At 31.3% G+C, this 17,330-nt stretch overlaps 1 protein-coding gene across 2 annotated transcripts in view; it reads left to right on the top strand.

The window, feature by feature from the left end:
- Positions 1–11,009, top strand: part of LOC119632000 (phosphatase Herzog) — a 69,328-nt gene extending 58,319 nt beyond the window's left edge. For both annotated transcript variants that reach the window (XM_038024663.1, XM_038024664.1), the window contains exons 2-5: positions 2,800–3,035; positions 5,841–6,022; positions 8,673–8,826; positions 8,895–11,009. In XM_038024663.1, the coding sequence (XP_037880591.1) occupies positions 2,800–3,035; positions 5,841–6,022; positions 8,673–8,826; positions 8,895–9,368 (1,046 nt within the window). In that variant the 3' untranslated portion in view covers positions 9,369–11,009. The remainder of the gene's footprint in view (positions 1–2,799; positions 3,036–5,840; positions 6,023–8,672; positions 8,827–8,894) is intronic.
- The last annotated feature ends 6,321 nt before the right edge of the window (positions 11,010–17,330 follow it).

Genomic DNA, 17,330 nt, shown 5'->3' with positions numbered 1-17,330 from the left:
ATGCAAAGAGTCAGGTTCATACGGACTATCTTCAAACGCTTGCCTAGGAAAAAATTCTTTTCGAATTATAGTAAAAAATGGCAACACCAGAGCCACTCTCGCGGAATATTTTTAATTTATTAATAAATTTGAGTTTAAAAAAAAAGAAGGTACATGCCTGAAGCTAGAGAAGTATGCAAAAGATTTCAGAAATACTCATTTCGGTATGATCGACATATATACGATTGAAAAAGTCCAATTTTTAACTTAAAAAAAAAAACAAAAAATAATTTTTTTGGAAAAAATTTTAAGGAGATAATAAAAGGAGTTGTGTAAGCCATTTTGGAATTTGCTATAGATATGTTTCCTTTCTGCAATAGACATTTCATTATATTTTCCCCATTGGTCTGCACTCAGTAAATCCATTAGAATTCTCATGTTCGAGTATTCTTCCTCTTTAGCTTACCTAAACGGTCTAACTGTATCAAAGACAAAATTACGCCATGTTGGGAATGGGCAAAGAAAGCGGCAAGCAAATATCTAACTGAATACTCGGATTTATAACAAACATCAGAAATTTGATCTAAATCCTCTAATGTTTTAGCAGACATATTGAAAGATTTCAAACCATTCCCTGCTACAATAACAATCTGTCTTAAGCAATTTCAACCATTCCTTATACAAATGCTTACCAGTATGTCTACGCGTGCCTGGAACATGCCCTGAGGAGTGTAATACCAAATAACTACTTTGCATGCCTCCTCCCTATAAACATAAATTGAAAACATATTCTTGGATATAAAATGCAAAATTTAAAATTTTAAAAAAATATATATGATGTGGTGTTTACAGCGAAGTTCAAAGTTGAACAAATGAATCGCGATGTTTATGGCGCTTGCCGAGTACAGCTCTTTGGATGAAAAATCAACGTGAACATATGGCATTTACATACGTAAAAAGCAAATTGAATTAGTTTTAAATGCAGCTCAGGTCATTCAACAAAGTAATAAAATATACTTTAAGGCAATTATAAAATTATACAAACACGTACATATATTATATATATTGTAGCAGGCAAAAGCACACCATTTGCAACATATACCTTAGGGAGGCAATTTAAAATGAATAAAGTGAAATAAATGAAGAATGAAGTGAAAAAAAGCGGAAAATTTTTGCTAATGAATTGCGTTTCGCAAATTGTTCGATATGAAATTAAACAAAAAAAAAAATTTAATTTTATTAAGTCAGCGCAATATATCTCAATGCCAAAACAATATTGATTTTATATTGACAAATTTGACCATTACGTTTGGAAAATATTTTATCTCTTCTTAATCAAGAAGTGATTCTGAATTTAACTCACATCATGTCTTTCAAATAATTGACCTTTTGTTGCTGGCATTTTTGTTGTAAGATCGTAAAAGCTTAGCCAAGAAGTCTGAAAAAAGTTTAATGTGTTCGCAGCGAAACATTGAAAGAAGTCAATATATATTTATTCTTTCTATAGTTTTCAACGCATTTTCAATTCATTTATATCGTTTCGAAATTAATTTTCCCTAAGAAACAGTTAAAATCTGTGTTCAATGTTATGAATAATTGCATTATACCTGACATACACGGTCTCATAGTTTAGTCGGTGCATACTCCGCAAGAGAATTAATTTTTCTTCTTCTTCGCTGTGCTGGATATTTCAATCTCAAATTTTTATGGCCACACTTGAGTTTAAAAATCCGTTTCTCATAGACATATACTATAATGTTTTATAATGCATTTTAAATGAATTAATTAAATTTAATTTCCATTTAAAATTTGAAAAGGGAAACGGAAAACGAAAATCGGAAAAATTTACAGGAAATGAAAAGAATGAGAACCGATTCGCCGAATTATTTATTTATTTATTTATCTAATCTTTTATAAGTCTTCTTAGGCTTATGAATGTGTATACATATATATACATATATATATAATTCTTTTAACCTTATTAAAGCTTAGTATATAGATACTATTTTTTTAGCTAACAAAGCGTATACGAACGCGATTATAAATGAGGGACAGTCCACAAGTACAGCCATTACAAATATATTACAGAGAAAATATTGACATTAAATAACGCTTCCGGCCGGTAAAATGTTATATTTGCTTTTACACAAGGATTTTCCTACATGAACTACTTTTATATATTCAAACAACCTTCGATATCGACAATTGTTAATACACTACTCATTATGGCAGTTGTTCGTTTTTTCTTCTTTTTTTTGTGTTTTTTTTTTTGTATTTGCCTTAACTCGGAAGGTAATTCGAAATTTTGTTACCCCGCAGCAACTACAATATATTCTGCATCGAAAGCAAATGAAGAAGACAAACTCTCTGTAAATTATGAAGAATCCAAAGTTTCTGAAAATATCTGAATAGAATTTTTAACAGCGAAACAATGACAAGAAATGTATATTCGGCCGTGTATATAATTATAGTAAACAGTTTCTTATAATGTTAAAAAAAAAAAAAAAAAAAAAAAAATTAATGGAACAGGTATTGATTTAGCGATTGATATTCATTTACCATTTACCGAAAAGCAAGTGCACTATATCATCCTATATTAACATAGCGTTAGCATAGCGTTAAGTCCATTAAAGAGAGTGCGTAAATATAATAATCTCGTGTTCTGAGAGTGTGTTTTACGCAGACAGGTATTTGTAAGCCTTAAATACATGTTACATTTAAAAGTAGGGTATATTTTATGTTATAACAATACTTTTACAATTTTTCAAGGTAATTAATAGTTTGTTTTTCTTCCATCAATTTTGTTTATTTGACCTTTAGATGATGTAGAACGTTTAAAGCCACAAAAACGCGGTTTCTTTCAGTCAATATTATGCTGTTGGCGACGTAATCGTACAAAAACAAATCAAAATGGCACACCAATCGATGGTTCAACAACACCGCCACCCCTACCGGACCAACAAAGGTACCTACTACCTCAGATTAGGCATTCGGATATGCACAAAAAATGTATGGTCATCGATTTGGATGAAACCCTGGTGCACAGTAGTTTTAAGGTAATTCGTTTTTTTTTTTTTTTTTCTTTCATAACTTTATATTTTAAATCGTTGCTTCAACTATTTTATTACGATTTAACGCTACGATTGCCAAAACTGATAGCTCAATTCAATTTTCGAATTTTAAAAAAAATAATTCCTATCACGTATGTGACGTTGCAGAAAAACATATGCATTTCTACATACATGGGCGTTTAGCCTATAAAGTTCTTGTTTCTAATGTTTTATGATTAAATTTGATGCCTAATAGAAATTTGACATAATACTTGACAGTGCGAAATTTGGCCTGCATGGGTTTATTTATCGGACTCCACCCCGTATAGGGGTTCTCATGAAAAACAATCAGCGCTTCAACGACAAAAATGCGTACACAAGAAGTTCTTTGACAAGAAGAGGATTCAATTTGCTAAATGTTGACCAGCATCCATCATTTTAAGGTCCGAATCTGGTCCCATACAAGGGATCCCATGAAGAGTAGGCCTTTACATGCAAACAAAATGCGGTTTTTGATATTATTTTGATCGCGAAAATTAGTGAAGAATTACCAAAGGGGGGGATGTCGTGTAGATTATTTAATGAGTCGACCTTGCCCGGGTATAATATTTTCACTTATTTCTGCATATTATTATTATAGTTGAAGAAATTTCCTTCATGCCGAAAATTTCATTTTAATTCTTCGTCCAAGGAATTTTGATACCTTTGAGATACCTTCGAACTGCTTCGTCTTTCTAGCTTGCCCTCAAATATTGTATGTGCAGCACCTATAGCTGGATTATTGATTAATAATAGTTTCTGTTCACTTTAACTTTATTTGTATAAATTCAAGAGACATAATTTCGATAAAGTAAAATAATGTCGAAGGTATTTAAAAGTCATCCCTGGCGTGAATACAATATCGAGTACAGTAGAAGACTGTTATTAAAAATTTTTACTCATCTTCGATACTTTTTATGGTTTGCAATTTTTAAAACGCGGCACACACCTGCAGTTTCTTATTACGTCCTCATGCACGCATGTCAAATGAGAAAACGGTGCTACCTTGAACCCTTAAAATAGTCTTTAAGTGGGTATACAATTATTTTTACTGCATTTAAATGTTCCTTTCCAAGGATATTTATTATTTTACAAAAAAGCGGCAATCAGTTGGTTTAAAATATTACACAAACCAATAATTTTAAAACGTTACCGCTTCAATATAATAAATTAACAGGGTTTCGTTTCGGTATGTAAACAACATTTATAGCATGTTCTAAGGTTATATATATTCCCCATTGCAAAAATTTTATTGCACATATTATAATATATGATAATCTTAACCTTTAAAATTTTTATTACATTATTGCATAATCTAACTCGCTAGGGTTAGGGTTCAATTTATAACAATTGATTCATACTTGCTTCTTGTAATACACATAGCTATTGATAATAAGTATAATGCATTGTGCTTTTAAGTTTTGAATAGTTCATTAGCATAATTTCGTAAACGAAATGTTTAGGTCATAGAAATGAAAATCAAACAAACCAAAATATTTAATAATTATAATAACTGAATAACTGTAGCATGGCCGTCGATATTTATTGTTGACAATTTTATATGGGCTAATAAGTTGTGCTGCGGTAGTGATTGCCCAATGATTTTTATTTTGCTTACTTTACTTAATTTTCTTACACTATTCAAGCACATTAGCAACGAAATATCCTTAAAATCCATATTAACCTGACAACGGATTCCAAATCATTTGTTGTTCATTTTTTTTTTTTTTTTGCAGATAAGCTTTTAAAGACTTCATGCAAATAGCAGCGTGAAGATAATTTGGAATTTACTTAGCAAAGACACCTACCATTTTCTCGAACACTTCTCTGTCAACATTCTAACTAGCCTCTCTTAAATATTCAGAAATGCGATACAGTTGACTTTGGAAGTCTACTCCCCTCCGTCCATATTAAAAAACCTGAAAAATTTTTGTGGACACCTCACAAATCTATATGAGAAATACCTTTCGAACAAGCAACAACAACAACAAATTAAAATTCGGCTTTTAGGAAATATTTCTCCCATTTTTCCCACTCAAATTTGGAACTTTAGCCACTGGAACCAAACTGGACCATGGCTCGTGTCGGCGGTGCATAGCCCACGCATAGGCAATACATGTGTATAGGTGCTGTATAGGCCAGGCATAGGCGGTGCATAGGTCCATGTATAGACCGCGCATAGGCGATGCATATGCGGTGTAAAGGTCACGCATAGCCTGTGCATAAGCGGTGCATAGGCCATGCATAGGCGAGATGCATGGCCACAGGACACATGGGTGTTTTCCATCCCCATTTTCAAAAAATTTTTAAAAATAGTTTCTGTTCTCCAGAATTTTAATTTGTTTAGCTTGTTTGAAAAGTGTTTTCATGCCGATTCATGAGATGTCCACAACAATATTTTAGGTTTTTTAATATGGATGGAGTAGGCTTCCGAATCCAACTATACGTTATTTCTGAATACTTAACAACAGAGGCTTGTTTAAACTAAATAATTAGAAATGCAAAAAAGAAGAATGGTTTCGATCATAACCCAACTTTCGTATCTGGCAAACCAGTCTTAGTATAGACCTCCTCCAGATGTTGAAATATAGTGACTCTTTGATTTCTGGATTCCAAAAACTCTGAAAACTAGTTAAATTTCGTATTAACTCTTAATGATATATTTCATGTTTTTTAAGGAGAACGCGCTTTGGTGTGCGTCGAGTATTAAGGAAAAATTAATTTCATTATAATTAATATTACTAATCGATTCGATTTCACGTTTAATTTTAGCCAATTCCAAATGCTGATTTTATCGTACCCGTGGAGATTGATGGCACCATACATCAAGTATATGTACTAAAGCGGCCCTATGTTGATGAATTCCTACGGAAGATGGGTGAATTGTATGAATGTGTTTTATTTACAGCATCACTAGCCAAATATGCAGATCCCGTAGCTGACCTGCTAGATAAGTAAGTTTTTGGAAAAATTTTATTATTCTGATTGCATCACAGATTTGATTATAAAATTCTTTCTTAATTAAATTTGTAAGCAATGCATGCACGTGCATGCATGTGCTTGATTTATAAAAAAAAAAAAGAAAAAAAAAAAAAGTGACAATATTGCGTCGTCCAATCTGAAATACCATAACTTAGCTATTTCCCAAATTTCACCGATGCCTGATACTGCCTATGGTAGTTATTATGTAAGTTAAGGACCATCCTAATAAAAAGAACATAGTTACGAACCACCCGCACAATTACGATAAACAGACCTAAAGTGTCATATTAAGTTAATATAAACACTTCTCATATAAAGTTAACGTAAACACTTCTCACCGATATCCAATGGCACCCTACCATAAACATCTCCCACAGATATCTCATTTCACCCTATAATAAAAATAAATGCTGACTGGATTATTGGTTAAAACCGAGGTTTCCTGTTTTATAAATCGATAAGAAAAGTCAGTCTCTTTATCACCTATCCATTTAAAAACAAATTTCAAACCAAAGAAATAAATTGTTAAATTAAAATACCCAAGGAAATAAAAATAATTTAACGTGTATATGATTTTTAATTTTTGACACGATTTCAAATTAACGGCATGCGTGACGGCAATCGACTTGTTCTGGCGTTAGTCAATAGTCATTCATTTTGAATCAATCGATAATATAAATGCTGGGTTTATCTTGAGCTATACCAGGTGTTGCGTGCACACGTCCATGCCTATCAACGATAGTTAGAATGCCTTTAAAACGTTAACTTCGTCTTCTTCTAATCTCAATCAATTCTAATGAAATTTAATTAAAGGTAAAAGCGCGATAGTGATACATATAGTAAGATGGAGCAATTCGGTAGCAACATTCGGGCAACGAAATTATTATTTGGTGCTTCATGTGTACTTCATGCGTCTCATACAAAATATTAATATGCGCGATAAGAGTAAGAGAGCGAAAGAAACTGAAATAAGTAGATTTACTGATTTTTACGCAACAAATTTTTGAAAAACTGTTCATCACCAATATATGTGAGCGATAGGATGATGTATTGAATAGATCTGTGCGCTGTAGTAGAAACACTTCTGCGCGATTGCGAAATCGTGAATAAGAACGGAAATGGGTCGATGATTGGATCGCTGCCCAACAAATATCGTTCGTTCGATATAGTATCGCCGCCCAATTGCTAGAAAGATGGATGAAATTGTAATTTTTTCATATATTAATTGATTTTTCAAATGAAAAAATGATTAGAATATATGCAACCACTTATTATATATATTTTCTCTTAAATTTATCACTTTTACTCTTATATCTTATAAACATTGCATTGTAACGAAGTATGTTGTTTAGATCTATCTATGAGTGAATGGGCAAAGCGATTCAATGAATAAATTTTTATCAATTTATTCAACTTTCGAGTTTCGGCTCAAAAATGCACAATTTAAGCAAAACTAAGTTGTGCACGTAACCACACGGAATCGAACCCAGTCCTTACGCCAACAACGCGACTATACGCATATACTTTATTCATTCTTCAAATCGGCATATATATTTTACTTCATTTATATATATTCGTATTCTCATTTGATTCAATTACGTATGTATACACGTGCAAAATCTATATATAATCATAATTTTTCATTAGTCGATATTATGATAGATGTTTAGGAAAATAACAACATTTCAAAGACAACATTAAATGAGGGCGTATGAGAGCGAGTTTGCAACAAAATACCAAACATGGGAGAACCAAAAATTGAAGATTCTATTGCTTATGCTTACTACAGACACACAATTCTTTGAGTAAGCATGTGACACTAATGCGTCGTCGCACAGCTTCATATAAACGCTTACATATGTTGCGGCGTTGAGCCTTGCATAGACATGTTGCATAACTATCCAGTATATATACTCATATTAGTTTCTTTCACTCTCTTGCTCTCATACCCGTTTGTTTACATTTTGCGTGGCAGGGCTGAAGTACCACATAGGAATAGTAGTTGGTTGCTAGCGAAATGCCAGCTTACTATATCTAATGCTTTTTACGTGGAGCGTTTACCTTTTCTGGTAGGATACAATTATTATTTTAATCTAGAAATTGGATTTGTGGCCTTAAAAAAGTATGAAAATTTGATTTATTAACGAGGCTTATCACACTGAAAACGATTTCGATTTTAATATCTTCCCACTTAACGATATTATCTATGACTGTTTTCTCTGACTTAAGAACTTAACGCGATTTTTTATGCAGACGGATTGAAAGTTTTGCGTGAACCATTCACAGAGTGATGACCGAGATATGGCAAATTCTTAAAGAGAAAGTTCGAGTCATCACAAAATCTATTCGCTATTCGTATATTTAAATTCTATACGTCATTGCCGTAACTGATTATAGCTCTGCGATGAATTGTTGCAGGATGTACCGAGTTGAAGCTATTTTAAGAGAAATGTCACATGACAATAATAATTGCAAATGCAATAAACGGAAATAAGGCGATCGATCTTATCCAAAAATGATGTGACAGTTTAAGCTTAGATTAGGAATATATGCTTTAAGTAATAATAGATAAATGCATCATACATTGTTTAATAAAATTTTTGTAAATTATTTATATTTCAGATGGAATGTATTTCGTGCAAGACTATTTAGGGAATCGTGCGTTTACTACAGGGGTAATTATATTAAGGATCTAAATCGTTTGGGTAGAGATTTACAAAAAATTGTAATCGTTGACAACTCGCCCGCAAGCTATATTTTTCATCCAGATAATGCGGTAGGTGATTAATGACGATGACGAGGAAAACACTTGCACTTTTAAATGCTTATCTCATTCTCGTTTAGGTTCCTGTCAAGTCATGGTTTGATGATGCCAGCGATTGCGAACTGTTAGAGCTGATACCACTTTTTGAGAGACTCAGCAAAGTCGATTCTGTATATAGTGTTTTGTGCAATTCGAACAATCCGCTAAATAATCACAATCAGCAGCAGCAGCAGCAGCAGCAGCAGCACCAGCAACAACAATCAACGCAATCACAACAACAGTTACAGCAATCGCAACAATTGCAACAGTTACCGCAAACGCCACAACAACAACAGCAGCAACAACAGCAACAGCAACAACAGACGATAACCGCAACAACTATAATAACGCAAGCTTCAACCTTATCAACGCCTACAATACTGACATCGCAGCAACAGCCACAACAAACACAACAACAGCAGCAGCAACACCAACAGCAACAACAACAACAACAACAACAACAGCAACAGCAAGGTAGTCCGCCCAATCATAATGATTTAAATAGTAAAACGTAACATCAGTGGGAATTGATGTTTATTAATATTTAATTTTATTTTTAATACGGTTTGTCTTCTTTTAGGTTTAAACTTTTATTGTCTTGTACGTTAAAAAAAAAAATTTTTGAAACGAAACAGGAAAAGGTTTTAAGCTTTTTTGACTGCAAAATATAATTTTATTCGAAAATGTTACATCACTTTTACGCGCAGACTATACAGGATCTAAGAATCTGTCGTTAATAGCAATTGAATTGAATCATGCTCGCGCATGGAATGATTGTCGCTACCCTGCGTAAATAAACATTATCACACGATACGTAACCTTTCGAAATACAACAATTTATGATTGAATTTGTATCACATCAACGTTACGAAACGATGTGTAGTGTTACCAATGCCCACTAAAATGTGAACGTCACGTATAAACACAAGTGGCAAAAATTCGCCTGGACAAATAATTCACGCCGACATTGACGAAATTGCTCTGCCCCTGCATTGCTCACCAATAGGTTCACTCGTAGGCGCGTGTGCTCTTCTTTTTTTTTACGACTGGACAAATTTGATAGGAATTTTAGGTAGCGTGCGTTGAACTTATTGACATTTCATAACTAAGACCAGTCCTTGTTTTTGCTATACTATAATGAGTTTGTCAAACTCGAATTATGCAGCGAACAAATATATTTCAAGTTTTCTAACATGAAATCCTGAAGGATAGGGGATATGTTCATTGTGCCAAAAAGCAAGCAACACCTGCAAGTAGGAGTGTGCAGAGACCTGATAAAATATATATATATATATGTTGTTGATCAGCATCAAATTCTAAATCAATTTAAAATTGTCCGTATCTGTATAATAATGTGTGTTGGAAAACTCCTCTGGGGCGCAAAAATGAAGCCTCCGAAATTTAGGAAAATAATTGGGTGAAAGGGCAAGATAATAGTGCGAGAAAATGTGCGAGAAAATGTGCGAACACCTTTGCCTCTTTGTGCTTTCTGCTTCGCATTCACGATCTAGGAAGAATAGAGAAAATCGCGCACGCCCGTCCCACTTACAGTTAAACATTTTTTTCTTTTGTTCTTTTTAAAATAACAGCGATAGGAATAAAAGATTCCCTCGCAGTCGAACAACATTTTCTCATTTTGTTTGAATTAATATTTTCTAAAAATATATTTATTTAGGAAAGCTTTCTCAATGCAATTAACGCATGTCTATTGCATTCAGTGCTGTGAGAAAACGAAATTAAGCTGGAATCGAGTTGTAAACTATATAAGCAGTGCATGTAAACTTTTGTTTTTCCATTTCTTGAAGAAATGTCAGAGTCGTTGAGCGTTTAATTTTGCGTTTGTACAGATTTGCTCTGTAGAGAGAGAGAGTGAGAGAGAGATAGAGATAGAGAGAGTGAGAAGGACAGAAAGGTATTAAAAATGGAAGACTCGTTAATTTATTGCCTTGCGTCGTATTTCACCGCAATTTCAATTTTCAAAATAAATTTCGGCGCCGTTTGTTCTCGGTCCCTGCAATTATAATGCACAATGACCAGTGGCGTTAAAAGTGATGTGAAATCAAATTTGTGTACCAATGAGGGGACTTAAAATTTATATATAAAATATATAAAAGAAAATTTTTTAACATATTAACTCATTTGTATTCTATTTTCCTTTAAATTACATTTAAGTAAAATTAAAAATCTGTATTTGTTTTTTTTTCATTTACGAATATATTTTATAAACTAAAGAAGACAACAAAATAAAAAAAGAAAATCTTGCAATTTCATTTTTTTCATTTTCTAACAAATTAAATATATATATATATATATATCTATGTGTGTGTATGTGTGTGTGTGTGTGTGTGTGAGCGAGAGTATGAGTGTTTGTGTGTATATTATAGGTATATGTATTTATTTATATTTATATATATATATATATATATGTATATGTTTACAAAGTTATTTGATAAGCTTATGTAAATTTTCTAAAAATTTGCTTACAACAAAAATAATGTAAAAATTATAACATAAATTAAGTACGATAAAATATTTATATATTTTTAATAATTATAATAAAATGGAAAAAAAAAAACACTTTATTTTTTAAATACAAAAAAAAAAAAAAAATATTGATTAAAAAACCATTTACAAAAACAACACTAACTAAAAAACGATAAGAGACGAGTCTCTGAACCTAATACCCTCCGCCTTTCAAATGTTTTTATTTGCTCTTTATTATTAATAAAAAATACAACAAATAATTTTTAAATAAGCGAACAATGTCCTTTTATAGGAAGTATTTGATTAGAAATACACATATATATATATATATATATATATATATACCGGGCAGAAAGTTTTCCTTTCATTTTACTTCTTTTGCAGATAATCAGTTTTATGACTTTCTTAGTCTCGCGATTTTTTTCAGAGCGAACAAAAAATTAATGCTAAATCCGCCTTGCGTTACCAGCCGAAATATGCATCACTGTGATCTTTCATTCATAATACTCGATCTATACTTAAGCGATCGAATCGGTTAAGTGAGGCTAGACTGTCAATAAATTGTTGCTATTGCCATTTAAGCATTATTACCCCGTCGACCTGTGTAAACACGCTTGAGAAAAGGAAAATAAATGAAATTGAAAGGAGTGGAAAAAAAAAAAAAACACACAGATGCAAACAACGCACTCATCCTAGGCTCTTATATAATTCTCTTTCTTGACATTCACTGAAAACCCCATAATCCGATTCAATCTGATCAAAACATCAAATCAAGTTTATCCTTCTAATCACGCGCGAGCAGACAGACCAATAAATTCGATTTCGCTATTCGCGTTACAAATGCTGCAGGAGTCACGAATGCACGACAAATGTTTTGCAAATTTTATAAGCTCATCGTAGTCAGGTGAAAAGAAAAATTACTTTCCGACAGACCAATAACATCTTCATCGTCGTTTAAAATTTTGATGCAAGTAAAGTAGATGTAGGTGCGTCCAAATCTCTTTGTTAGGTAGTAAAACATCCAACATATATTTTATTATATTAAGCAAATATGTTAAATTAAACCGTAATTACTACTAAATCATTGTCGGTTTAAAAAGCTATTCAAAGGAGTATTCAACTTTTCAAAATCACTGGGCACAGAGAATTACATTTCATTGTGAAACATTTTTATTTATTTATAATTTTTCTCTTTTGCGCGTTTTTATTATTATATTAACTCCAAAAAATATTTAAAAAAAAAAAAAAGAAAAGCCTTTATTCTTAATTATAAGTTAACCGGAAAAAGATGAAACATAGCAGTTAAGTTAAGATTTTATTATTTATATAAAATTCATAACAGATATTAATGTATTTACTTAAAAACGTACAACTTTTGCATTATTTTATGTATTTTTATTCCCAGTAATAGGGCTCGCAAACAAATTGCAATGACAAAAATTCAGATAGAAAGAAAAATACTTGGTGCGCATATACTCCTTGATAATTTCTACAGATTAAATATAAAAGTCGATTGAATCGGCATATTCGGTAGATGATATGTATTGAGAGAAATTCAAAAGTAAACTTGAAAATTTTATATTTTTATTATTAACAAGTTGAAAGAAAACCCGAGCAGAAGTCGCCCGATAACGCGATCAAATTTTCATCAATTATTTGCAGAAATTTTTATTCAACTTTGTCAAAAGCAATCTCGATTGCTCAGGTTTTAAACATATACATACACAAGGCGAATTAAACTCATCACATTTGCTTCGTACATTTTATTTCTTTTCTTCTTCCATTCCTAAGACAGTATGATGCCCTAGTCTTGGTTTTTTTTTTGTTTCATTATTTAACTTAGAGTAGGAAGGGGAATGTGGAAGTACTAATGCCATTTTGTTTTTGTTTTTTTTTTTCTCATCACACCTGGAATTTCCGATTTGGAGCTTTTGTTGCACTTAAATTCACTCCTGCGGTCTTTTCCGCGCTAAACCGACTCAATTCTCATAAATGTTTATTAAACAAAAAAAAAAAATAATAATAATAATAATAATTTATTATTATCAATAAATGTAGAATTTTCTCTTTTATGGCGGAGTGTGCAATCCAAAAAACTTAAATCGATTCGCTCCACATATTTCCTCCGATGCACAAAGCCTATGTAAATTATGTTTAGAAAATAGAAAGAATTTACATATTTTGTGATGAAAATAAACCTAAGGTGAGTATAAAAAGTATCGATCCATCATTTCCCTATAATCTCGGTTTTGTTACATAGTTTTTCAAAAATTAAGCATTTCCACTTAAGTACTTCTACGTTCTATCTTGCGTTCTTTGAAATGCTTTCCCAAAAATGTTAAGGCAAATGTTAAGAGGCGAGCGAAGTAAAGTTTTGGACGCCTATTATCATGAAGTAACATGTCACGCATTATCGGATCACTTGAGATCATTTCTATCGATGAAAATTTATAACAACAACAAATCAATGTCAATGTTAAGAGATTGACGACGAGAGACTTTATGTATTTCTTATAATTAAAAGCTGTTTCCTGAAACGATTTGATTTTGATCGAGAAATATTAAAGACTTTGCATAATATTTATTTATTTATGTCTGTCAGTCGCAACCTGCCCAGCCGTAAATATTAGTATAAGAAAACAATTTATATCTCAAAATGAATTTTGAAAACAAGTTTGATTCGTTTAGAAGAGATGAAAAATTGCAAAAACTCCGTGTCTGCGTAAATTTAATCCAAATACATGGAATGGCAAAAAAAAAAAAAAAAAAAAAAAATAGAAAATTTAAAAAATGCAAATTTTCCTTCGATATAAATCGACGCAATGTACAAGTTAGTTCAATGCCGATCCCCTCCCAATTAACTTTAATATTTTTTAAAATACTTTCCAATTTATATACCCAATACCAAAATATTCACCAGAGGCCTTATAGTGTGTGCGATTCCTATTATCTTAATTCCTGCAAACGCAGCGATTGCAATGAGAAATTGTGTTTTCATTTATATGATTTCAATGAATGGTTAAGAAACGGCGAGGAGTACAAAAACAAAAAATAAATAAATAAATAAACAAAATAAAAATTAATAAATAAATGAACAAATAAATAAATAATCCATTCATTGTCGATAATATATATTTTATAGCAGAAATCCCATTTAAATTTAAAAAAAAAAAAAAAAAGGAACTAATAGGGAGTCATCTATTTAGAGACGCGGTGCGAAAATGGCACTGATTGACAAACATACACGTTCAAAATTAACAAAACAAAAAGCTTGACAATTAATGAGGTGTGCGGGTATATAATATTTACTAATATAAGCTTCTCATCTTACCGATAAACAATAATCTTATATTAATGATTTCTCAACGCGAAAGCGAGATTTTGTTCATAAAATTTGATTACAATTTTATTTATTTGTAATTCTTCGCTTTCCACTTTTTAAAAGAATCTAAAAAAAAAAAAAAAAAAAAAAAAAAAAAAAAAAAAAAAAAAAAAAACAAAATAAAAATTACCATTCATATCATTATCACAGAAAAGCTAAAAGAACTTTAGAGTAAGCTTTAAAACATCATTTGCTTAAAAAATATTTATATATAAAAATAAAAATAAATAAAAAAAAAAAATAAATAAAAAAAACATAAAGCTTTAAGTACACATATTTATGAAAAAAGAGAAAGGAAGGATATATATATATATATAGATATATATATACATATATATATATATATATATCTACATAGTAGTAATAATAAGAAAATTTGTGACCAAATTACTTAAACTTAATTTATTATATACTACATTGACGATCGATTTGCTGTATATAAGAAGAAACAAAAAATCAAACATAAAAAGGGATAACAAATGCTATTTTTGCTAAGAAATACACACAAATAAAACAAATGATAAATGAATTAAATTTAAAAAAGCCCACCTATGTAAAAATTAATAATTTTGTAATAATGTTTAATAAAAATTAGGCGGAAAGTTTTTTTCTAAAGCTCTTTTAGCTGATATAACATCCAAAAAAAAAAAAAAAAATTACTTACACTCTTAAACGTAAACTAAATAAAAATCAATTTTTTTTCAGCATATTTTGATGTAATAAATTCTATAATATGTATAAAGATAAATACATTTTACACATATACATGTACTATCACCCACATTATATAGACGTAAGAAGAAAGGAAAAAAAATAAAAATCTAGTTTTAAATAAAAAAAACTTATAATAAATCGACGGACACTTAAATGTATAAAAAATTGCTTTCAATTGAATGTATATTTTTTTTTTTTTTTTTTTTTTTATATATATATAACGAAAGAATTTAAAAAAATCTTTGTGTATTTATTTAAAAAAACATCCAATACCTTTATGATCAAATAAAATCAATAAAAAGTGCGGGAATTGGATAAAAAGGATAAATAATTTTTTTAAAAAAATGTGTTCTTCCTTTGAGCAAAATCTTGTGAGAAGTCTTTTTTTCTTTTTGTTATTTCCAGATAGCTTTCCATCGTTTATTTTCCATTGCCATCCATAGACGTTAATTACGTGCCATATGGCCGACTGAGATGGCTTAACACTTTTAATAGTAATCGATGTTGGAATTTCTAGATTGGACTAAGAAATTGCTGCAATGGAAGGAATGAACTAAAAGAAAGAAAGCGATTACAGAGAATGACATGACGGTTTGACAGTTAAACTCAGTAAAGGAAAAACAAAGAACATTGCACCTTGAGATAAAATGCAAAGAAACTTTACTTTCGCCTAGTCGCCTTTGCAGAGGCGGCCAGTGCTTGGACAGCATCGCGTCGCCCGTACCATTATCTCTTCGGTTTCTTTGCCATCTGCTTCTTGCATGCACTTTCTATAAAATATATCAAAAACTTTATTGGAAAGCACGATGGGACGAACACTTCCTTTACACCCATGTTTTTAATTTTAATTTTTTTTTTTTTTTTGTTGGTTACTGTTGCCTCTTCTCTCAGTATCAAAGTGAACATTATATGAACTATGTGATCCTTGATGCTATGCGAACTCAACCCAGCTTAATGCAGTCAACGAAATTTTTTAAGCACAATATATATATAGTCTTAACTAAGATCTTGAGGTATTCCAGTCTTTTCACACCTATCGTCCCATGAAATAGGACTAACCTCGTAATTAGATTTAGATTGTTACCCTATGCCAAGTTAACAAGGTAGGACGTTATAGCCGGAAAAAGCCTTGCATTGGAATACCGTACACCACTTTTTTGGAAAAGTCTTATATGAAAGGACAACTAAAACCGAGCCGACGTGGCCTAAATCCAATGCAGATAAAGTTTCTGCTAAAAAATGTCTTATTCTTCACCTGCTTTAGCCTGAAAAATAGACATTTCCGCAATAGAAACTTATTTTCAGGGAAACTTTATATGCAGAGAATCTCGCGCGCACTAATTTGCCCATAATTTAGTATAGCGAGCGTATATGTGAAATCAGTATTCTTAACCGATTATTGCTACAAAATACATCCATCTGGTGTGGATTTTCGTCTGAAAATATCGAAAACATAAATTCTTTTCATATAACGACTTATTTTAAATAGGGCGCCATGTGAAGAGTAGACATACAAATGCTGATATACACCCATTTCCAATGTGGTTCATCTGTAGGCTGCAAGCTGCCACTTTATCAAATTTTATCAAAATATTTTTAAAGTTTCAGCCTACAGGTTAACTACAATAACATATCGATAGGCGGGGCTGAACTTCAAGCCCACCTCTATAGCAGCAGGTCTGGCCTAATTTTACTTGATGTTTGGTCTTCGAAACTACTAGGTGTACAAAAATCTTACAAATCTTAGATCTAGTGATGCGACATAAAAGCCGTTTATAGATAAAAAAAAAAAATGTAATCAAATATCTTAACGAAAAAGATAACTAGCTTTGTTCTGGGAATTTCGACGCTCTTCGCAGTAAACGAGAACGAAAATTTATAAACTGTGATATTTCAA

This window comes from Glossina fuscipes, unplaced genomic scaffold (assembly GCF_014805625.2).
Source record: "Glossina fuscipes isolate IAEA_lab_2018 unplaced genomic scaffold, Yale_Gfus_2 1, whole genome shotgun sequence".
In the NCBI taxonomy this organism is placed as follows: Eukaryota; Metazoa; Arthropoda; class Insecta; order Diptera; family Glossinidae; genus Glossina; species Glossina fuscipes.
Note: the sequence above shows the minus strand (reverse complement) of the source record. Positions and strands in the feature narration are given on the sequence as shown.